The 26271-nt window shown below is 49.5% G+C and overlaps 1 protein-coding gene across 2 annotated transcripts in view; it reads right to left on the bottom strand.

Moving 5' to 3' along the window:
- Positions 1-5678: 5678 nt before the first annotated feature.
- NELL1 (neural EGFL like 1) overlaps positions 5679-26271 on the bottom strand; it is a 647610-nt gene continuing 627017 nt past the window's right edge. For both annotated transcript variants that reach the window (XM_088458962.1, XM_088458961.1), the window contains exon 14: positions 5679-5842. In XM_088458962.1, the coding sequence (XP_088315088.1) occupies positions 5703-5842 (140 nt within the window). In that variant the 3' untranslated portion in view covers positions 5679-5702. The remainder of the gene's footprint in view (positions 5843-26271) is intronic.

The following is a 26271-nucleotide window of genomic DNA, read 5'->3' as shown; positions in this document are numbered from 1 at the left end:
GATCACAGTAACCCATTATATGTGTCATACATAGTGTATTGTGTGTCATAATTCCAGCATATACAGGACCAGTGATCACAGTAACCCATTATATGTGTCATACATAATGTATTGTGTGTCATAATTCCAGCATATACAGGACCAGTGATCACAGTAACCCATTATATGTGTCATACATAGTGTATTGTGTGTCATAATTCCAGCATATACAGGACCAGTGATCACAGTAACCCATTATATGTGTCATACATAATGTATTGTGTGTCATAATTCCAGCATATACAGGACCAGTGATCACAGTAACCCATTATATGTGTCATACATAATGTATTGTGTGTCATAATTCCATCATATACAGGACCAGCGATCACAGTAACCCATTATATGTGTCATACATAGTGTATTGTGTGTCATAATTCCATCATATACAAAACCAGTGATCACAGTAACCCATTATATGTGTCATACATAGTGTATTGTGTGTCATAATTCCAGCATATACAGGACCAGCGATCACAGTAACCATTATATGTGTCATACATAATGTATTGTGTGTCATAATTCCAGCATATACAGGACCAGCGATCACAGTAACCCATTATATGTGTCATACATAGTGTATTGTGTGTCATAATTCCAGCATATACAGGACCAGTGATCACAGTAACCCATTATATGTGTCATACATAGTGTATTGTGTGTCATAATTCCAGCATATACAGGACCAGCGATCACAGTAACCCATTATATGGGTCATACATAGTGTATTGTGTGTCATAATTCCAGCATATACAGGACCAGCGATCACAGTAAGACATTATATGTGTCATACATAGTGTATTGTGTGTCATAATTCCAGCATATACAGGGCCAGCGATCACAGTAACCCATTATATGTGTCATACATAGTGTATCGTGTGTCATAATTCCAGCATATACAGGACCAGCGATCACAGTAACCATTATATGTGTCATACATAATGTATTGTGTGTCATAATTCCAGCATATACAGGACCAGTGATCACAGTAACCCATTATATGTGTCATACATAGTGTATTGTGTGTCATAATTCCAGCATATACAGGACCAGCGATCACAGTAACCCATTATATGGGTCATACATAGTGTATTGTGTGTCATAATTCCAGCATATACAGGGCCAGCGATCACAGTAACCCATTATATGCCTCATACATAGTGTATTGTGTGTCATAATTCCAGCATATACAGGACCAGCGATCACAGTAACCCATTATATGTGTCATACATAGTGTACTGTGTGTCATAATTCCAGCATATACAGGACCAGCGATCACAGTAACCCCTTATATGTGTCATACATAGTGTATTGTGTGTCATAATTCCATCATATACAAAACCAGTGATCACAGTAACCCATTATATATGTCATACATAGTGTATTGTGTGTCATAATTCCAGCATATACAGGACCAGCGATCACAGTAACCCATTATATGTGTCATACATAGTGTATTGTGTGTCATAATTCCAGCATATACAGGACCAGCGATCACAGTAACCCATTATGTGTGTCATACATAGTGTACTGTGTGTCATAATTCCAGCATATACAGGACCAGCGATCACAGTAACCCATTATATGTGTCATACATAGTGTATTGTGTGTCATAATTCCAGCATATACAGGACCAGCGATCACAGTAACCCATTATATGTGTCATACATAGTGTATTGTGTGTAATAATTCCAGCATATACAGTGATCACAGTAACCCATTATATGCGGCAGTAGGGCCGTCCTGCCTGAGTTGAAGGTTTTTATTATAGATGTGTGCTCCATTACAGAGCATGGGAGTAAGGCCCTGATTCAGAGCTGGACGCTCTAACAGAGCGCTCACTCTGAATCAGGGCCGATCTTTTTTTTTTTTTTTTAGAACGGCATAGCTTCGGATGACCACCCACAGCTATAGCGAGCGGCCAGGAAGATGGTCGCGATGGTCAAGACCATCGGGCTTGCGACAAGACCCTTGTGGTAGGGTCTCGTTGCCGCAAGCCCCAGAGAGCTTTCGGCTCAAACAGAGCCTAAATCTCTCCCACTGACTTCACTCGTAATGTCAGTGGGGCCGCCCTCAGACGGTAGGTGTTCTCATGGGAACGCCTCCGTCTGGGCAGCCACCCCCTGGCCCGGCCACCAAAGGGGGCATGCTGTCACTCAACATCAACAGCACGCCCCCTTTGGTGCGAGACCCGGAGCAACGGCTTGCCCGTCGCTATCCGGTCTCGCGCATACGCACAACGGAGCCAGCTCCGTCGTGCGCATGTGCTGTGGCCCACCATCGACCCGGTTGCTAGCGCTCAGTGCTTGCGACCCGGTCTGAATCAGGCGCTAAGTCCGGGAGTCTGGGGGAGCAGCAGAAGAATCTAGCATTGCCCTGGACATATATGTACATATTGGTCTCCTTATGCACTGTGTTACAGGATTAATAATTAAGCCTATATATGGTCTATAGCAGTGCAACCCTTACAGTGCATGTTTTCCAGTTCTCCTGGTTGGTGCAAAGGTGAATTTATTACTGGCTGACACATATTAAAATATCTACAGGCGGTGCTAATTATTTTATTTTTGATACTGTGGAGAACATGCAACACTAGCAAAATTGTATTATATACTATTTCTAATGCGGTCATGGTGTGGGCTGGGGAGGGGGGTTTCCAGGCAACCGGAACCCCCCCTGTGTTTGCCTATGTTAACATTAACAAATCTTCTTAGATGAGACACTGCTGTATTTGTACCTAATGAGTCAGAGACTTTTCTGATGGAAGATTGTTCTACACTGGAACTATTGTTTGTGTCATTAAAAGACATCTGGGTCAATGGCTTCCGCTGTGCTCCCAGCACCGTGTTGCAGAACATGTAGCGCATTAATTACCCAAATCACAGTTACACAAAGTTTGTGAAACAAAGTACTGGAAATCCTTTTATAGCTGATCTCTGATAAACCTCTTTCACCCCAATATTATATCATCATTTCCACCAACACCAACACCAGGAATAATTCAGCATAATTCAGAATATTAAAGACGTGATAGAGGGAGGTGGAGAGGTCTCAACCGTCTGTGTGTAAGGCTGGTAGTAGGTGCAGGTGAGTCAGTGATTACAGGGGGGGTACGTCTGTAATGTGGGGTGTAATTGTGTAAGGAGATAGCTGACAGCGGGCGTGCTGTGAAGTTAGGAGGGGAATGCAGGTAGCCACAGAGTCATACTGCTTTTATACCTAAATTCCGGGTCTGACCCGGAGGTTGGAACAGGGTTCCAATCCGGATCATACCTGGGATTTCCAAAGCACCGACCCAGGATATTCCTGAGTTGGCGCCGTTCACACCGAAGCCAGGTCTGCAGTGATCCGGCTTTTCCGCCGGTGAAGTGGACGCTTGGAGATGACGTCATCTCCAAACGCCACTGAAGCCGGCCAAACGGCTGGCATGCGGCACGATCCAGGTCACCGTGACCCTGATCGCGCCATTTACACTGCACGGTTTCACGGGTCACTCCCATGTTAAACCCCGCAAGTTACCTGGGTTGGAATGCCGGGTCAATCTGAAATCCCCTTTTACACCAAGGAGCTACCCGGGTTACCCCTGCAATAACCCGGGTTTTAGCTCTGGTGTAAAAGGGGTATTATATAGTGGTAGGAGCGAGGCCAATAACTACTGCACATAGTACTAGTAAACGCAGAGACTGATTAAGACACACGTTTGGGTCTCTATCCGCCTGAATTTGTTAAAAAAAGCACCTCTATATAAAAGTCACTTTGCTAAGTTATTACAGGCATGCGTCAGTCGCTGTACTTACAGGCATGTCAGCTCCCAAGCCAATCACATTTGCATAAGTCTCACTCTATCTGACGATTTACAATTTAAGTTCAATAAAAACTATTTAATTCACTGGTAACAAGCACTTTAATTCCCACTCTAGTTTATCACTGGACACTATACCTACAAAGCTATTATCACGCTGCCAAATGTAGATACAATGATATGAACAGCTGGGAGACGGCCAGCATTGAGGCATTAATACAGTAAGGAAGGATCATTACACACTACACAAAGCAGGGCTAAATGACGTTATTATTCTGCCTATTGTCCTCCGATATTGACCATAGTGAATGTATCCTCTCATTCTCCCAGTGTGACGATAATTACATGTATTGGAAATGACTTAACTCATCAGAGGTAAATATGACCTTACAGGGTCTGTCACTGATACAAAAGAGAATCAGCTACATTGACACGGACTAGAGAGATCATTTATACCAAGGGTGCCAACTAAGAATAAACTTACTGACGGTCGATGGATGTAATAACAATGAAGTCAGTCAGTAAATTATAGTGACAATCTTTGATACAACTAAGCGTCACATAGTATTATTACAATTTCCATTATTTATAAAAGCGCCAACTTATGATTTTTGATATAAACAAATGATAATAGAGAATAAGGACAGCCTTGCCCAAATGAGTTTACAATATAATATTATTCAACAAAGTAACAGTTTGGACGGGAATAGAATGATGAGTTGTCCCAGCTGGCGGAGCAGGACGCCCAATGTACCACGTTCACAGAATCCTTCACACCATTGATGTCAAACTCAGGCCCTTCCGCTGCAGTGGAACTACACATCCCAGCATGCACTGCCAGAGTTTTGCTATTAGGGCATGCTAAAACTGTGGCAGGGCATGCTGGGATATGTAGTCCAACAGCAACTGGAGGGCCCGAGTTTGACACCACTGCTCCACACTGTCCACTAGGGAGAAACCAAGATCCATTTTACAGGACCACTTAGCTGTCAGTCATGACAGATTCCTCCCTATTGGGAGAGCCAGGCATGACTAAGTGTCATCCAATCAGAAGCCACACTGCCTCCAGGAATGCACAACATGGTCTATGGGAAGACCCCAATGCTGGTTAGGCAGGCTGCCCATTGGGTTCTCCTTCAATGTACGCCTATTGTATATGGTTATATCATCATTTTACAACCGTATCGTATTGTTGTGTTAATGAAAAAAAAATTGGGAGTGTTTACATAACAATAGGATAAATGGTCCCTTTTGCAGAATACTTGCATATTATGTATAGTTCTTGGATGTTGAACTGTAGGAAGATTCTAGAGGTGGAAAGAAAAGATCTACAGTATAAGTAAGATCTATATGTGATCCAAATGCAGCAAAAGTCCTTCCCCCAGTCTGTGGGGCTCCTCCTGCCGACGTACCCCGTGTAATATCACCTGTACGATTAGCGCACACGTTCATGTTTTACTTCTTACTTTGTACATCTATAGTATCAACTTTCCTAAAGTACACAGCACTGGTCATTCCCTCCCTACAGTAACATTTCCAGTCTAATCCCACAGGAAAGATGTCATACCCTTTAATAAAAACATTTCAGTTTATCCTTCCAGGTGGAATAGAGCAGCTCTGGATGTGCAAAAGAATAGGGATACATAAATGTACTATTTCCACCATTACACATTCCTGCCACATAATAACAGGGTTATTATACACATTCCAATACAGGGACAATATCCAGGACAGTAAGTCTTCAGGTGCATAATGCTGCTGCCTGCAAGAAAGTGCCAGGAACATGCTGGAACCCGTCTGACAAACACATTTAAAATATACATTAAATACCCATTTTTGTTACATGAAAGACATTTTTTCATTATGGGCCAGACCTACCCCGACAGAAAGTGCCATTCCCCACATATCCAGGTTTGCATGTACAACTGTGTCCCTGGACCGTGTTTGTACAGATGGAATTCTGGTCACAGTCGCTTTGTCCGTTTCCACATTCATCATGTTCTACAAAAATACACAAAACAAGATGGATGTATGAACTTTGTTTTATTTAGAGGAGATGTTACAAAAGCCTAATAATTACTCTGTGCTGCTGGGGACTCTGCTCCTCCCACTATATAACTCTCAGTCTGTGGCTTCCTGCTGCCTCCATTCCCCTCCTCACATCATGTCACTGCCCCTGTCACATGCAGCCCTGTAATCACTAACACATCACTCAGCTCCTGATACACTCTGTGCTGCTGGGGACCCTGCTCCTCCCACTATATAACTCTCAGTCTGTGGCTTCCTGCTGCCTCCATTCCCCTCCTCACATCATATTACTGCCCCTGTCACATGCAGCCCTGTCCTCACTGACACATCACTCAGCTCCTGATATACTCTGTGCTGCTGGGGACTCTGCTCCTCCCAATATATAACTCTCAGTCTGTGGCTTCCTGCTGCCTCCATTCCCCTCCTCACATCATGTCACTGCCCCTGTCACATGCAGCCCTGTAATCACTAACACATCACTCATCTCCTGATACACTCTGTGCTGCTGGGGACCCTGCTCCTCCCACTATATAACTCTCAGTCTGTGGCTTCCTGCTGCCTCCATTCCCCTCCTCACATCATGTTACTGCCCCTGTCACATGCAGCCCTGTCCTCACTGACACATCACTCATCTCCTGATATACTCTGTGCTGCTGGGGACCCTGCTCCTCCCACTATATAACTCTCAGTCTGTGGCTTCCTGCTGATTCCATTCCTCTCCTCACATCATGTCACTGCCCATGTCACATGCAGCCCTGTCCTCACTGACACATCACTCATCTCCTGATATACTCTGTGCTGCTGGGGACCCTGCTCCTTCCACTATATAACTCTCAGTCTGTGGCTTCCTGCTGCCTCCATTCCCCTCCTCACATCATGTCACTGCCCCTGTCACATGCAGCCCTGTCCTCACTAACACATCACTCATCTCCTGATACACTCTGTGCTGCTGGGGACCCTGCTCCTCCCAGTATATAACTCTCAGTCTGTGGCTTCCTGCTGCCTCCATTCCCCTCCTCACATCCTGTCACTGCCCCTGTCACATGTAGCCCTGTCCTCACTAACACATCACTCATCTCCTGATATACTCTGTGCTGCTGGGGACCCTGCTCCTCCCACTATATAACTCTCAGTCTGTGACTTTCTGCTGCCTCCATTCCTCTCCTCACATCATGTCACTGCCCCTGTCACATGCAGCCCTGTCCTCACTAACACATCACTCATCTCCTGATACACTCTGTGCTGCTGGGGACCCTGCTCCTCCCAGTATATAACTCTCAGTCTCTGGCTTCCTGCTGCCTCCATTCCCCTCCTCACATCATGTCACTGCCCCTGTCACATGCAGCCCTGTCCTCACTAACACATCACTCATCTCCTGATATACTCTGTGCTGCTGGGGACCCTGCTCCTCCCACTATATAACTCTCAGTCTGTGACTTTCTGCTGCCTCCATTCCTCTCCTCACATCATGTCACTGCCCCTGTCACATGCAGCCCTGTCCTCACTAACACATCACTCATCTCCTGATATACTCTGTGCTGCTTTGAGACACCCATCGGATGAAATAATCTGCTCTGCAGTGGAGATTTTGATTATCCTAATGCCCACTTTATAACTGGGTACATGAGGAGATATAAATAACAAAAAGGCTCTGTGACCCTATTTGATATCTCTCTCTCTCTCTATATATATATACACACACATATGTAGGCAGCTCCTATCGTTGTTGTTGATATAGGTGCCAGCAGTGTGTGATGGAGGTCAGGCCACACAATGAATAGCAGGATTGGTTTATGAACCAGGCAGAGTGAGCTTTGGTGTAACACGGGGAGGAACGTGTGGGGGATCATTTAGGTGGTGCGCTGTATGGAGAGGCGCACGCCTGCACCCATATGGAATACGCAATGTTACTAATGGCGGTGACACAGTGGTATATAGCAGGTTCGCGTTCTTCCTCTATTGAGGACGGAGCCGGAAGACACCCAGAGACTTAGTAGCACATTAGGGTCGGAGGTCACGCTCACTACAGGGTCCCGGCAGCAGCGGATGAGGGGACAGCGCAGAGCGCTCTCTTCGCCAGTATACGTATACACTGCTTAGTGCTTACAGTAAGGCCCTAGTGAGCAGCGTGTACAAAATGCTCCACAAATACATGCGGGATAATATCAGACATACTACACGTTTATCTATAGAAAAGCAACTTTAGGCTCACTTATCAATCAGGAAACAACATTATTAGTATTTTATAGATTGTATTTGTTTCTTGTTCTTCTATGTATTTTATTCGGTGTGTAGATAAATAGGACAGATAATAAAATTATATATATATATTCACTGTACAAAATGGAGTCAAAACAAGAAGGGACCGTGGGCACCTGCCGAGCTGCCATTTCCGCACTTATCCCAGGCCCCCGTACATGCCCCAACACATACCTCTAGCCCCTGTACATAGCCCCTGGCCCCTGCCCCCAGCCCCCGAACATGCTCCTGACCCCCGCACATGATCCTGGCCCCCGCACATGCCCCCAGCCCCCGCACATGCTCCTGACCCCTGCACATGCCCCCAGCCCCCGAACATATCCTGACCCCCGCACATGCTCCTGGCCCCCGTACATGCCCCCGCACATGCTCCTGACCCCTGCACATGCCCCCAGCCCCCGAACATATCCTGGTCCCCGCACATGCTCCTGGCCCCAGCACATGCCCCCGGCCCCCACACATGCCCCCGCACATGCTCCTGACCCCTGCACATGCCCCCAGCCCCAAAACATATCCTGGCCCCCGCACATGCTCCTGACCCCCGCACATGCTCAGTAATGCTGAACGACAAGTAATCTTATTGTTCTCATGTAACTGTCCCATTTCCTGTTAAGTACAGTACGACCGCCATGGCGATAAAACAACGGTGCATCATGGATATAGCTTATTTGTTTTATTGCTTCGATATGAGATACCCATGATGATAAATAAAACCCAAATTGGAAAAAGATTACATCATATTTATCCAAATAATATTTTTTTTCTGATATAATTTTTATTATTAATATCACAAAACTTATTAAAATGAAAAATAAACCAGGGGTCCTCAGTTCCAATCCCCAATTCCCAGCACCAGGCCCAGGACGGTTAGTCTATGTGGCAGGGTCAGTAATGATCCCACCAGCTGCCACAGACAGGAATCCTCAGCACATGACCTGTTGGCAGCGTAAGGGGCACATCCGCACGCCGACTAGGGAAACCCATGGTAATCGTACCGTCCTTCCCCATCCCCTGCAGTGCGTACACTGGACGATCAGTCGCTCAGTGTAGGCGCCCTCCGTCATCCCCGAACATAGGCTATCTGTCGTTATCGGCAGATTGACCGGCATGTTCAGGCGATGATTGATGTCGGAAATGACCAGCGGGAGTGCGCATCGCTGGTCGTTCCCGGTAGTTGCATGCCCGATTAACGAACGACTGAACGATAACGATGTCATTATCGTTCAATCGCTGTTTAATTGGCTGAGAGCACTGATATAGAATACACTGTAACAGGCGCCTTTTGTATGCTCAGGAATCATGTGACCGATTCGTGTGAGCTGAAATGTAATTGCGTTTCCATGGGAAAATAATTTGCGCCCAGGTTTGGTGCTAATTGAATTTATGCCTTTGAGCGCATGAACAAAAGCGCATTATTCTGTAATAAACCTTTCGGAAATACTGAGAAGTACATTCCGGTACGGCGCGCGTTATGGAGTTATGCAGCTAATTCTGATGAGTCCAGGCATAGATAATACGGGGATATACTGGCACTGCAATCCGGTATAGCCACAAGAACATGTCACCCAGCAGGAGGGTGTACTCTGGGGAGCTGGCAGCCTCACTACACAGGGAAAGGGGCTATTGATGGTTACGGTGAGTAATGCAAAAGGCAATCACCAATGAAACGCTCATCTGTCCCAATACGAAGCACTTCCACAATCATCTGAGCTACCATTTGCATTACGGCAACTGTCAGCATCCCGATTCCCGACAGTCAGAATCCCAACAAATTTCTGGAAGCATTATAATCCTAAACTGCCCCCTAACCCTCCCCTCCTGCAGCCTAATCCTAACCCTCCCCTCCCGCAGCCTAATCCTAACCCTTCCCTCCCGCAGCCTAATCCTAACCCTTCCCTCCCGCAGCCTAATCCTAGTCCTCCCGTCCTGGGGCCTAACCCTAAACCTTCCGTCCCGCAGCGTAACTCTCCCCTCCCGCAGCCAAATTCTAACCCTTCCTTCCCGCAGCCTAATCCTAGCCCTTCCCTCCCGCAGCCTAATCTTAGCCCTTCCGTCCTGGGGCCTAACCCTAAAGCTTCCATCCTGCAGCCTAACTCTCCCCCTAGTATCTAACCCTCCCGTACCACAGCTTAATCATAACCCTTTCCTCCCGCAGCCTAAACCTACCCTCCCGCAGCCTAACCCTAACCCTCCCCAGCCTGTAAAATAAATCCCCTGCAGTGATAAATTACAGATATAGGACCTGGCTGAGGACGTCCCCTGCAGTGATAAGTTACAGATACAGGACCTGGCATGAGGATGTCCCCTGTGGTGACAAGTTACAGATACAGGACCTGGATGAGGACGTCCCCTGTGGTGATAAGCTACAGATACAGGACCTGGCTGAGGACATCCCCTGCGGTGATAAGTTACAGATACAGGACCTGGCTGAGGACCCTGCAGTGATAAGTTACAGATACAGGACCTGGCTGAGGACATCCCCTGCAGTGATAAGTTACAGATACAGGACCTGGCTGAGGACATCCCCTGCGGTGATAAGTTACAGATACAGGACCTGGCTGAGGACGTCCCCTGCGGTGATAAGTTACAGATACAGGACCTGGCTGAGGACATCCCCTGCGGTGATAAGTTACAGATACAGGACCTGGCTGAGGACGTCCCCTGCGGTGATAAGTTACAGATACAGGACCTGGCTGAGGACGTCCCCTGCAGTGATAAGTTACAGATACAGGACCTGGATGAGGATGTCCCCTGCGGTGATAATAAGTTACAGATACAGGACCTGGCTGAGGATGTCCCCTGCGGTGATAATAAGTTACAGATACAGGACCTGGCTGAGGACGTCCCCTGCGGTGATAATTTACAGATACAGGACCTGGCTGAGGATGTCCCCTGTGGTGATAAGTTACAGATACAGGACCTGGCTGAGGACATCCCCTGCGGTGATAATAAGTTACAGATACAGGACCTGGCTGAGGACGTCCCCTGCGGTGATAAGTTACAGATACAGGACCTGGCTGAGGACATCCCCTGCGGTGATAATAAGTTACAGATACAGGACCTGGCTGAGGACGTCCCCTGCGGTGATAATAAGTTACAGATACAGGATCTGGCTGAGGACGTCCCCTGTGGTGATAAGTTACAGATACAGGACCTGGCTGGGGACATCCCCTGCGGTGATAATAAGTTACAGATACAGGAGCTGGCTGAGGATGTCCCCTGCGATGATAATAAGTTACAGATACAGGACCTGGCTGAGGACATCCCCTGCGGTGATAATAAGTTACAGATACAGGACCTGGCTGGGGACGTCCCCTGCGGTGATAATAAGTTACAGATACAGGACCTGGCTGGGGACGTCCCCTGCGGTGATAATAAGTTACAGATACAGGATCTGGCTGAGGACGTCCCCTGCAGTGATAATAAGTTACAGATACAGGACCTGGCTGAGGACGTCCCCTGTGGTGATAATAAGTTACAGATACAGGACCTGGCTGGGGCCGTCCCCTGCGGTGATAAGTTACAGATACAGGACCTGTCTGAGGACGTCCCCTGCGGTGATAAGTTACAGATACAGGACCTGGCTGAGGACATCCCCTGCGGTGATAATAAGTTACAGATACAGGACCTGGCTGAGGACGTCCCCTGTGGTGATAAGTTACAGATACAGGACCTGGCTGAGGACATCCCCTGCGGTGATAATAAGTTACAGATACAGGACCTGGCTGAGGACGTCCCCTGCGGTGATAATAAGTTACAGATACAGGACCTGGCTGAGGACGTCCCCTGCAGTGATAAGTTACAGATACAGGACCTGGATGAGGATGTCCCCTGAGGTGATAATAAGTTACAGATACAGGACCTGGCTGAGGATGTCCCCTGCGGTGATAATAAGTTACAGATACAGGACCTGGCTGAGGACGTCCCCTGCGGTGATAATTTACAGATACAGGACCTGGCTGAGGATGTCCCCTGTGGTGATAAGTTACAGATACAGGACCTGGCTGAGGACATCCCCTGCGGTGATAATAAGTTACAGATACAGGACCTGGCTGAGGACGTCCCCTGCGGTGATAAGTTACAGATACAGGACCTGGCTGAGGACATCCCCTGCGGTGATAATAAGTTACAGATACAGGACCTGGCTGAGGACGTCCCCTGCGGTGATAATAAGTTACAGATACAGGATCTGGCTGAGGACGTCCCCTGTGGTGATAAGTTACAGATACAGGACCTGGCTGGGGACATCCCCTGCGGTGATAATAAGTTACAGATACAGGAGCTGGCTGAGGACGTCCCCTGCGATGATAATAAGTTACAGATACAGGACCTGGCTGAGGACATCCCCTGCGGTGATAATAAGTTACAGATACAGGACCTGGCTGGGGACGTCCCCTGCGGTGATAATAAGTTACAGATACAGGACCTGGCTGGGGACGTCCCCTGCGGTGATAATAAGTTACAGATACAGGATCTGGCTGAGGACGTCCCCTGCAGTGATAATAAGTTACAGATACAGGACCTGGCTGAGGACGTCCCCTGTGGTGATAATAAGTTACAGATACAGGACCTGGCTGGGGCCGTCCCCTGCGGTGATAAGTTACAGATACAGGACCTGTCTGAGGACGTCCCCTGCGGTGATAAGTTACAGATACAGGACCTGGCTGAGGACATCCCCTGCGGTGATAATAAGTTACAGATACAGGACCTGGCTGAGGACGTCCCCTGTGGTGATAAGTTACAGATACAGGACCTGGCTGAGGACATCCCCTGCGGTGATAATAAGTTACAGATACAGGACCTGGCTGAGGATGTCCCCTGCGGTGATAATAAGTTACAGATACAGGATCTGGCTGAGGACGTCCCCTGTGGTGATAAGTTACAGATACAGGACCTGGCTGGGGACATCCCCTGCGGTGATAATAAGTTACAGATACAGGAGCTGGCTGAGGACGTCCCCTGCGATGATAATAAGTTACAGATACAGGACCTGGCTGAGGACATCCCCTGCGGTGATAATAAGTTACAGATACAGGACCTGGCTGGGGACGTCCCCTGCGGTGATAATAAGTTACAGATACAGGACCTGGCTGGGGACGTCCCCTGCGGTGATAATAAGTTACAGATACAGGATCTGGCTGAGGACGTCCCCTGCAGTGATAATAAGTTACAGATACAGGACCTGGCTGAGGACGTCCCCTGTGGTGATAATAAGTTACAGATACAGGACCTGGCTGGGGCCGTCCCCTGCGGTGATAAGTTACAGATACAGGACCTGTCTGAGGACGTCCCCTGCGGTGATAAGTTACAGATACAGGACCTGGCTGAGGACATCCCCTGCGGTGAAAATAAGTTACAGATACAGGACCTGGCTGAGGACGTCCCCTGCGGTGATAAGTTACAGATACAGGACCTGGCTGAGGACATCCCCTGCGGTGATAATAAGTTACAGATACATACACTAGTATGGGGACAGAATTAATCAAGCTCTGAAAATATAATATTTTCGGAGCTTGAGTGCAGGAGCATTCGCCATCTTCAGATGGGAAGGAGTCCCGGGTCACGAAGAGGGATCCCTTCAAATCCCTCCGCCCCTGTCCGGCTCCTTCCGCCGGACGTCGGGGCTCTTGTGCGTATGCGTGACTTGTAGGTAACGCAAGCGCACTACTGTCACTAAAAGTAGCAGTGAAGCCGCTCGCGGTACCGCTGATTTTCGGATCAGCTGTCACCGAGCCCCGAAGCAATGATGAATGGCTCCGGATGCTGAGGTGAGTTAGAATGTTAATTATCGGACCCCGATAATTAACATCGTGAATAGACCACCTAAGTATTAGAAGCTGCCAATACGCGATGATACGTGCAGCTTTCGGGGTGAAGACGATACAGGCCACGGAGCAGGGTCCGGCAGCTGTAATATAACGCAGTGCAGCCCAGACATCGCGTCTTACATTATTTACCTATAAAGGATTTCTGAGCAAAGTTACACAGAGTAATTATACTGATAATATTACGCTGCAAAAAAACACAGGGACATATTCAGCGTTAATGGCCACGCTTTACTTCTATGGCTCATGAACATTTTATAGAGCCGTTATGGCAATAATGGTATTCTTACTCCAGAATGGTAACTCTGCGTTAAACCGATATGGTCTCATTAAATTTTTCTATTTACAGAAATTAGCAATATAAAGGATTAGATACAAAACAGGACTTTCCCCTGAGAGACGACGGCGCACAAATTACTCTTACTTATAGGAATGTTCTGTAAAGAGCAGACATCACCGGAAACGCGTTTACACCGGGCATTTGCAGAGCTGCAGGTACGCATGAATTTATGTCCATGTATTGCAGGCAGGAGCTTAAATCTGCAAGTTGGCAAAGCTCTGCATAGGTTATGATGCAGGGCGACAGTCTGATATACCACCTAATAAAAAGCCAACTCTCCAACTGTTCGCCTGGGCTCCGAGCTGCCTCTGTTTATGAAGGTATAAAATACTAAGTTGGTTTAGTAAGAGATAAAAATGTCAATTTGTACAATAATGGAATAAGAGAAACTCAAATATGTCAAAAATAAACAACACAAGAACACAAGCAGGGGTCGTAGGTGAGGGTGGTACATCCTGTGAGGTAACAGCTATGGGCAGTACAGGCTTGCCGGGGCTTTAGTGTACAGTATATAATCAATATAAGAGAACCCTTACTAAAGGGGTCATTCAGACCCGCTCGCGAGCAAAGTTCGCTCGCATGCAGGTCGATGTTGTGAGAATGTGCATGCGCACGATGGAGGGAGCTCCGTCGTGCGCATGCGCGAGACCCGGTGAGCGACGAGAAATACGTCGCTCGGGGTCTCGCACCAAAGAGGGCGTGCTGTCGATGGTGACTGACAGCACGCCCCATTTGGTGGGCGTGCAGGGGGCGTGGCGGCCAGATGGAGGCGTTCCCATGGGAACGCCTACCTTCTGAGTCCGGCCCCACTGACATCAGTAATGATGTCAGTGGGAGTGACTTTGGCTCTGATAGAGCCAAAATCACTCCTGGGCTTGCGGAGAAGCAGCCACACAGACACAGTGTGTAACATGGATCACACGGACCCTCCAGCCCCTCTATATCCAGTGACGGAGAAGCAGCCACACAGACACAGTGTGTAACTTGGATCACACGGACCCTCCAGCCCCTCTCTATCCAGTGACGGAGAAGCAGCCACACAGACACAGTGTGTAACAAGGATCACACGGACCCTCCAGCCTCTCTCTATCCAGTGACGGAGAAGCAGCCACACAGACACAGTGTGTAACTTGGATCACACGGACCCTCCAGCCCCTCTCTATCCAGTGACGGAGAAGCAGCCACACAGACACAGAGTGTAACATGGATCACACGGACCCTCCAGCCCCTCTCTATCCAGTGACGGAGAAGCAGCCACACAGACACAGTGTGTAACATGGATCACACGGACCCTCCAGCCCCTCTATATCCAGTGACAGAGAAGCAGCCACACAGACACAGTGTGTAACACGGATCACACGGACCCTCCAGCCCCTCTCTATCCAGTGACGGAGAAGCAGTCACACAGACACAGTGTGTAACACGGATCACACGGACCCTCCAGCCCCTCTCTATCCAGTTACGGAGAAGCAGCCACACAGACAAAGTGTGTAACATGGATCACGCGGACCCAGCCCCTCTCTATCCAGAGACGGAGAAGCAGCCACACAGACACAGTGTATAACATGGATCACACGGACCCTCCTGCCCCTCTCTATCCAGTGACGGAGAAGCAGCCACACAAACACAGTGTATAACATGGATCACATGGACCCTCCAGCCCCTCTATATCCAGTGACGGAGAAGCAGCCACACAGACAAAGTGTATAACACGGATCACACGGACCCTCCAGCCCCTCTCTATCCAGTGACGGAGAAGCAGCCACACAGACACAGTGTGTAACATGGATCACACGGACCCTCCAGCCCCTCTCTATCCAGTGACGGAGAAGCAGCCACACAGACAAAGCATGTAACATGGATCACATGGACCCTCCAGCCTCTCTCTATCCAGTGACGGAGAAGCAGCCACACAGACACAGTGTATAACATGGATCACACAGACCCTCCAGCCCCTCTCTATCCAGTGACGGAGAAGCAGCCACACAGACATAGTGTGTAATATGGATCACACGGACCCTCCAGCTCCTCTCTATCCAGTGACAGAGAAACAGCTACACAGACACAGTGTGTAACATGGATCACACGGACCCTCCAGCCCCTCTCTATCCAGTGACGGAGAAGCAGCCACACAGACATAGTGTGTAACATGGATCACACGGACCCTCCAGCCCCTCTATATCCAGTGACGGAGAAGCAGCCACACAGACACAGTGTGTAACACGGATCACATGGACCCTCCAGCCCCTCTCTATCCAGTGACGGAGAAGCAGCCACACAGACACAGTGTGTAACACGGATCACACGGACCCTCCAGCCCCTCTCTATCCAGTGACGGAGAAGCAGCCACACAGACACAGTGTGTAACATGGATCACACGGACCCTCCAGCCCCTCTCTATCCAGTGACGGACAAGCAGCCACACAGACAAAGTGTGTAACATGGATCACGCGGACCCAGCCCCTCTCTATCCAGTGACGGAGAAGCAGCCACACAGACACAGTGTATAACATGGATCACACGGACCCTCCTGCCCCTCTCTATCCAGTGATGGAGAAGCAGCCACACAAACACAGTGTGTAACATGGATCACACGGACCCTCCAGCCCCTCTCTATCCAGTGACGGAGAAGCAGCCACACAGACAAAGTGTATAACACGGATCACACGGACCCTCCAGCCCCTCTCTATCCAGTGACGGAGAAGTAGCCACACAGACACAGTGTGTAACATGGATCACACGGACCCTCCAGCCCCTCTCTATCCAGTGACGGAGAAGCAGCCACACAGACAAAGCATGTAACATGGATCACACGGACCCTCCAGCCTCTCTCTATCCAGTGACGGAGAAGCAGCCACACAGACACAGTGTATAACATGGATCACACAGACCCTCCAGCCCCTCTCTATCCAGTGATGGAGAAGCAGCCACACAGACATAGTGTGTAACATGGATCACACGGACCCTCCAGCTCCTCTCTATCCAGTGACAGAGAAACAGCTACACAGACACAGTGTGTAACATGGATCACACGGACCCTCCAGCCCCTCTCTATCCAGTGACGGAGAAGCAGCCACACAGACATAGTGTGTAACATGGATCACACGGACCCTCCAGCCCCTCTATATCCAGTGATGGAGAAGCAGCCACACAGACACAGTGTGTAACACAGATCACACGGACCCTCCAGCCCCTCTCTATCCAGTGACGGAGAAGCAGCCACACAGACACAGTGTGTAACACGGATCACACGGACCCTCCAGCCCCTCTCTATCCAGTGACGGAGAAGCAGCCACACAGACACAGTGTGTAACACGGATCACATGGACCCTCCAGCCCCTCTCTATCCAGTGACGGAGAAGCAGCCACACAGACACAGTGTGTAACATGGATCACACGGACCCTCCAGCCCCTCTCTATCCAGTGACGGAGAAGCAGCCACACAGGCAAAGTGTGTAACATGGATCACACGGACCCTCCAGCCCCTCTCTATCCAGTGACGGAGAAGCAGCCACACAGGCAAAGTGTGTAACACGGATCACACGGACCCTCCAGCCCCTCTCTATCCAGTGACGGAGAAGCAGCCACAGAGACACAGTGTGTAACATGGATCACACGGACACTCCAGCCCCTCTCTATCCAGTGACGGAGAAGCAGCCACACAGACACAGTGTATAACATGGATCACACGGACCCTCCAGCCCCTCTCTATCCAGTGACGGAGAAGCAGCCACACGGACACAGTGTATAACATGGATCACACGGACCCTCTAGCCCCTCTCTATCTAGTGACGGAGAAGCAGCCACACAGACACAGTGCGTAACACGGATCACACGGACCCTCCAGCCTCTCTCTATCCAGTGACGGAGAAGCAGCCACACAGACACAGTGCATAACATGGATCACACGGACCCTCCAGCCCCTCTCTATCCAGTGACGGAGAAGCAGCCACACAGTCAAAGTGTGTAACATGGATCACACGGACCCTCCAGCCCCTCTCTATCCAGTGACGGAGAAGCAGCCACACAGACATAGTGTGTAACATGGATCACACGGACCCTCCAGCCCCTCTCTATCCAGTGACGGAGAAGCAGCCACACAGACACAGTGTATAACATGGATCACACGGACCCTCCAGCCCCTCTGTATCCAGTGACGGAGAAGCAGCCACACAGGCAAAGTGTGTAACATGGATCACACGGACCCTCCAGCCCCTCTCTATCCAGTGATGGAGAAGCAGCCACACAGACAAAGTGTATAACATGGATCGCACGGACCCTCCAGCCCCTCTCTATCCAGTGACGGAGAAGCAGCCACACAGACACAGTGTGTAACATGGATCACACGGACCCTCCAGCCCCTCTCTATCCAGTGACGGAGAAGCAGCCACACAGACAGTGTGTAACACGGATCACACGGACCCTCCAGCCCCTCTCTATCCAGTGACGGAGAAGCAGCCACACAGACAAAGTGTGTAACATGGATCACACGGACCCTCCAGCCCCTCTCTATCCAGTGACGGAGAAGCAGCCACACAGACAGTGTATAACACGGATCACACGGACCCTCCAGCCTCTCTCTATCCAGTGACGGAGAAGCAGCCACACAAACACAGTGTGTAACATGGATCACACGGACCCTCCAGCCCCTCTCTATCCAGTGACGGAGAAGCAGCCACACAGACACAGTGTATAACATGGATCACACAGACCCTCCAGCCCCTCTCTATCCAGTGACGGAGAAGCAGCCACACAGACATAGTGTGTAACACGGATCACACGGACCCTCCAGCCTCTCTCTATCCAGAGACGGAGAAGCAGCCACACAGACATAGTGTGTAACATGGATCACACGGACCCTCCAGCCCCTCTCTATCCAGTGACGGAGAAGCAGCCACACAGACACAGTGTGTAACATGGATCACATGGACCCTCCAGCCCCTCTCTATCCAGTGATGGAGAAGCAGCCACACAGACAAAGTGTGTAACACGGATCACACGGACCCTCCAGCCCCTCTCTATCCAGTGACGGAGAAGCAGTCACACAGACACAGTGTGAAACATGGATCACACGGACCCTCCAGCCCCTCTCTATCCAGTGACGGAGAAGCAGCCACACAGACAGTGTGTAACACGGATCACACGGACCCTCCAGCCCCTCTCTATCCAGTGACGGAGAAGCAGCCACACAGACAAAGTGTGTAACATGGATCACACGGACCCTCCAGCCCCTCTCTATCCAGTGACGGAGAAGCAGCCACACAGACAGTGTATATCACGGATCACACGGACCCTCCAGCCTCTCTCTATCCAGTGACGGAGAAGCAGCCACACAAACACAGTGTGTAACATGGATCACATGGACCCTCCAGCCCCTCTCTATCCAGTGACGGAGAAGCAGCCACACAGACACAGTGTATAACATGGATCACACAGACCCTCCAGCCCCTCTCTATCCAGTGACGGAGAAGCTGCCACACAGACATAGTGTGTAACACGGAACACACGGACCCTCCAGCCCCTCTCTATCCAGTGACGGAGAAGCAGCCACACAGACATAGTGTGTAACATGGATCACACGGACCCTCCAGCCCCTCTCTATCCAGTGATGGAGAAGCAGCCACACAGACACAGTGTGTAACATGGATCACACGGACCCTCCAGCCCCTCTCTATCCAGTGACGGAGAAGCAGCCACACAAAGTGTGTAACACGGATCACACGGACCCTCCAGCCTCTTTATATCCAGTGACGGAGAAGCAGTCACACAGACACAGTGTGTAACACGGATCACACGGACCCTCCAGCCCCTCTATATCCAGTGATGGAGAAGCAGCCACACAGACAAAGTGTGTAGCACGGATCACACGGACCCTCCAGCCCCTCTCTATCCAGTGACGGAGAAGCAGCCACACAGACACAGTGTGTAACATGGATCACACGGACCCTCCAGTCCCTCTCTATCCAGTGACGGAGAAGCAGCCACACAGACATAGTGTGTAACATGGATCACACGGACCCTCCAGCCCCTCTCTATCCAGTGACGGAGAAGCAGCCACACAGACACAGTGTGTAACATGGATCACACGGACCCTCCAGCCCCTCTCTATCCAGTGATGGAGAAGCAGCCACACAGACATAGTGTGTAACATGGATCACACGGACCCTCCAGCCCCTCTCTATCTAGTGACAGAGAAACAGCCACACAGACACAGTTTGTAACATGGATCACACGGACCCTCCAGCCCCTCTCTATCCAGTGACGGAGAAGCAGCCACACAGGCAGTGTGTATCATGGATCACACGGACCCTCCAGCCCCTCTCTATCCAGTGACGGAGAAGCAGCTACACAGACACAGTGTATAACATGGATCACACAGACCCTCCAGCCCCTCTCTATCCAGTGACGGAGAAGCAGCCACACAGACACAGTGTGTAACATGGATCACACGGACCCTCCAGCCCCTCTCTATCCAGTGACGGAGAAGCAGCCACACAGACATAGTGTGTAACATGGATCACACGGACCCTCCAGCCCCTCTCTATCCAGTGACGGAGAAGCAGCCACACAGACACAGTGTGTAACATGGATCACACGGACCCTCCAGCCCCTCTCTATCCAGTGATGGAGAAGCAGCCACACAGACATAGTGTGTAACATGGATCACACGGACCCTCCAGCCCCTCTCTGTCCAGTGACAGAGAAACAGCCACACAGACACAGTGTGTAACATGGATCACACGGGCCCTCCAGCCCCTCTCTATCTAGTGACGGAGAAGCAGCCACACAGGCAAAGTGTGTAACATGGATCACACGGACCCTCCAGCCCCTCTCTATCCAGTGACGGAGAAGCAGCCACACAGACACAGTGTGTAACATGGATCACACGGACCCTCCAGCTCCTCTCTATCCAGTGACGGAGAAGCAGCCACACAGACAAAGTGTATAACATGGATCGCACGGACCCTCCAGCCCCTCTCTATCCAGTGACGGAGAAGCAGCCACACAGACACAGTGTGTAACATGGATCACACGGACCCTCCAGCCCCTCTCTATCCAGTGACGGAGAAGCAGCCACACAGACAGTGTGTAACACGGATCACACGGACCCTCCAGCCCCTCTCTATCCAGTGACGGAGAAGCTGCCACACAGACAAAGTGTGTAACATGGATCACACGGACCCTCCAGCCCCTCTCTATCCAGTGATGGAGAAGCAGCCACACAGACAGTGTATAACACGGATCACACGGACCCTCCAGCCTCTCTCTATCCAGTGACGGAGAAGCAGCCACACAAACACAGTGTGTAACATGGATCACACGGACCCTCCAGCCCCTCTCTATCCAGTGACGGAGAAGCAGCCACACAGACACAGTGTATAACATGGATCACACAGACCCTCAAGCCCCTCTCTATCCAGTGACGGAGAAGCAGCCACACAGACATAGTGTGTAACACGGATCACACGGACCCTCCAGCCCCTCTCTATCCAGTGACGGAGAAGCAGCCACACAGACATAGTGTGTAACATGGATCACACGGACCCTCTAGCCCCTCTCTATCCAGTGACGGAGAAGCAGCCACACAGACACAGTGTGTAACATGGATCACACGGGCCCTCCAGCCCCTCTCTATCCAGTGACGGAGAAGCAGCCACACAGACAAAGTGTGTAACACGGATCACACGGACCCTCCAGCCCCTTTATATCCAGTGACGGAGAAGCAGTCACACAGACACAGTGTGTAACACGGATCACACGGACCCTCCAGCCCCTCTATATCCAGTGACGGAGAAGCAGCCACACAGACAAAGTGTGTAGCACGGATCACACGGACCCTCCAGCCCCTCTCTATCCAGTGACGGAGAAGCAGCCACACAGACACAGTGTGTAACATGGATCACACGGACCCTCCAGCCCCTCTCTATCCAGTGACGGAGAAGCAGCCACACAGACACAGTGTGTAACATGGATCACACGGACCCTCCAGCCCCTCTCTATCCAGTGACGGAGAAGCAGCCACACAGACACAGTGTGTAACATGGATCACACGGACACTCCAGCCCCTCTCTATCCAGTGACGGAGAAGCAGCCAGTGCAGGGATTACACAGCAAGAAGAGATTCTGTTTTACATGACATATACTATATATATATATATATACTGTAGTAAATAGAGAGAGAGATCAGGGACGTGAGGGGCAGATTCGGTGAGGGCCTCCTCCAGGCATTGTGCCATAGTTTGCCGCGCATGCGCAAATCTCTGGGAAAATGGCGCACTATTTTCCTGGTGATTTGTGCGGCTGTTGCTGCTGTGCCGATGCCGGAACCCAGAGAGGTAAGTAGTATCACACATGGGTGCAGCGTGTACGGCGTTGGTCTGTGTGTACCGCACACACTGCACCACACTTACCGACTTATTATTCTTCCTCCCCGGGTGGATTAGGTGGGCGGCAATGGGGGTGGGGCCAGACATTTCACGTCATTAAGTCCCACCCCTCACTTTAAATTGCCGCAAATAACGCATATTTAAATAGGGGTCGGGGCCAAATGACGCGATTATTGATTATTGTACTACTCGGGGACCACTGATCTTCGTGATAACTCCCTACTCTTCCAGGGGTGCTGGGGGTTACCCAAAATATCTTGTGTTTCCAGCGACGTCCTGGAGAGCAGGCAAGTACGTGGCGCTCATTATACTCTATGCCTTATATGATATCCTTATACATACATTCGGTATAAAAGATAGACAGGAATTGGATAAAAGTGTAGACAGACAACAGATGAACCCCATACACACAGGGCCGGCACAATGCAGTCCGCGGGGTGAGCATTGCAGACGGCGCCAGGCTGGAGGTGCGCTTCCCGCTGTTTGTTTTCTGAGCACCTTTACAGCTGCGCTGTGGCGGCCAGTGCACCAGCGTCATGGGCGGGCCTGGAAGGGCGAAACTAAGTGGTGGTCCGGGGGTTGGACCGAGCAGCCGCAGGTATACATTACATTTAAATTCAGGCGGATCGGCGATCTGACTAATGGGTGTTCCAGACTCCAGACCACCCATTAGCCAAATCGCCAATCCGTCTGAATTTAAATGTAATTTATGTCCGCAGGCCGCCCGGTTAGAAACCAATCTCATTGCCTGGCATTGCCCGGCCTGAGGGGGAGGAGCTGGCTCATTCCCCTGCATTGTTCAGTTGTTATAAGCAGCGGCACTGCCAGGAACAGCATGTAGACCGGCAGCTTACGCACGCCATGTACAGGATGACGTCAAGCCGTGCCCAAGAAGAGGAATATCCAGATAGGTGCCTGGCACTCCAATGATCAATAGTACAACATGCCTTTCCTAAAACGAGGGTATTACAATATATGTACGGACGCCACTCTGGGACCAAGTATAAAAATACACCACGCTAACATAGCGGTAACTTGCCAAGTCGCTCTCAGCAAGAGAAAACGTTTGTCCTGCGACCTGTAGCTGGCAGATTACAGAACAGTTTTATGCCAAAAACACTTCTGACGCGGTAAAACATTCTTCGAGACTTATAATTATCTGTAACCATAGATTGTGCCATGACAAATGGATAAGTTGATGGAACATTTTTGAACAATAATGAAAGATTGTTTAAGCTACACATGAGAAAACGGACACCGGATGCCGGTACCGCCAATATTCCGAGCCAGCAAACCAAGGAAATAAAATGATTGTTTATAAAGAGAAAATATTGCTTACCATGGGGAGAAAAGGCCGTTGTGACACCATTGATAAAAGCGGTCTATAAAGATTCCTGAAGTAGTACAAACCTACATATGTATAGAGAACGCTAATTACAATTATAGCACAAAAAAAATAAATGACGTTTCCAGGTATTGCGATATATATCCCAAGCGATATAAACAGGATATAGGACGGGCTCTGCTGTGTACGTGAGATAGATGAACGGCAAAGACCTTGAAAAACATTTCCAGATGACCGCTAAATTCTAATGTCACAAAAGAAGTAGGCTGGAAAGCATTAAGCGGCCAGTATTATTCCCATTGATTTACTGTATAGAACACACTCAGCCATGCAGCAGAGACCCAGCATTGATCTAAGCTTTGTGTAAAGAGATCTCAAACAAACGCTACGGTGAAAGAGTTTTACCGGCGACACTGTAACAATAACATCTCCAGGTTGAATTATTTTAGTATTTGTTTCTTATTGAACGAATTAGTGAACTGTTGTTAAATGTAAAATGACCGCAGTTTAAACTTTAACCATTTGGGGATACATTTCTTAAAGTCTTTTTTTTCTGTTTTGTTTTACATGAACTGGCTTCTAGTAGTTATTGCAGAACCGAAGGTACAGAATGGTTACTGGGAAACACCAGCAGACGAGCAAAGGGGGAATACTGAGGGGCCTATGTATCATTCAATATTTGTGGTAGATCCCCGAAAAACAGCCATACCCGCAAATATTAAGGATCCCCCAGATGTACCATGGATGCTCGATCCATTGCTAACCGCAAATGCAGCTCCTGTAGGATTCCACGGATGCTGCCATACAGACCGGTGCTTGGTACCAATAGGTAATGATAGGTAACGCCAGATGGTGTTAGATTATAGTATCTTATGGGCTACTGTATAGCAAATTCTTCTGGAGAAGGATCCTCCAGGTCCCTCTTAGTCAGCACTTATGACACTCGTGCCGGCCGTGTATTGAATGAGGGGGACCCAAACCAGGAGGCAATCTGATAGCATTATACTACTTCCAACTCCTCGTCAGGGGTGGCTCTTATCGGAGCCCATCTCCTGGCAAGAGACAATGGTAAATTTGTGTGAAAATATAACTTTTCACGTTACGAAATTATGCAAAAAATATTTATCGCAAGGGTGCTGTTAGAGTCTGTACTTCCAGGCTTCTCTCAAAATAGGCCCACCCAAAGACGTAGCATGTAGCCATTAGGGATGTGCGCCGGACCATTTTTGCCAGATTTGGATTTGGTTCTAATTCGTCGTCCGGCTTTGGATTTGGATTTGTTTACAAAAATTGACAAAAAAAGCTAAAATCACATAAATTGGTCTTTTTTTTCTTCCTAGAGTATCACTAACCTCAATAACATTAATTTCCAGTCAATTTAGACCATATTACAGCTTATAATATTGTTTTCAACATTATTGGCCAAAGGTTGCAGTGAGCTGACTGGTTACTAAGCGACAAAGCAGCAGCACAGACACCACAGTATAAAGCACATCTATGACACATTGCCACACAGCAGTGGCAGAAATGAAAAGTAATGCACCCACCCAGTGGGGTACGGCCAGCAGAGTCACAGTACTTGTTTACATAGTGGGCTACGGCCCAAGGAGTCACAGTGCACAATCTTATTCACATTACACCGCACATAGGGCCTGATTCACATTACACCATAAAGTAGTGTCTCTTATTTATGTTACCACACACAGTAGTGCCCCTTTTACACAATGCCCACAGTAGTGACCCTTTTACACAATGCCCACAGTAGTGCCCCTTTTACACAATGCCCACAGTAGTGCCCCTTTTACACAATGCCCACAGTAGTGGTGTCCCTTACACAATGCCCCCAGCAGTGGTGCCCCCTATGCAGTCCCCTTAGTAGTAGGGTCCCCTATGCAGTGCCCCCAGTAGAATGCCCCCCAGTAGTATGAGCCCCGATAGCATGCCCCCCCGTAGTATGCCCCCCCCAGTAGTATGGCCCCCCCAGTAGTATGGCCCCCCCAGTAGTAGGCTGCCCCAGTAGTAGCCCCCCTGTAGTATGGCCCCCCCCATAGTAGGCCCCCCCCAGTAGCAGGCCCCTTCAGTAGTATGGCCCCCCCAGTAGTATGGCCCCCCTCAGTAGCAGGCTGCCCCAGTAGCAGCCCCCTCCAGTAGTATGGCCCCCCCAGTAGCAGGCCCCTCAGTAGTATGGCCCCCCCAGTAGTAGGCTGCCCCAGTAGCAGACCCCCCCAGTAGTAGGCTGCCCCAGT

The sequence above is a fragment of the Taudactylus pleione genome, unplaced genomic scaffold (assembly GCF_031769625.1).
Source record: "Taudactylus pleione unplaced genomic scaffold, aTauple2 ptg000875l, whole genome shotgun sequence".
NCBI classification, from domain to species: Eukaryota; Metazoa; Chordata; class Amphibia; order Anura; family Myobatrachidae; genus Taudactylus; species Taudactylus pleione.
This window is presented reverse-complemented; position numbering and strand designations above follow the sequence as displayed.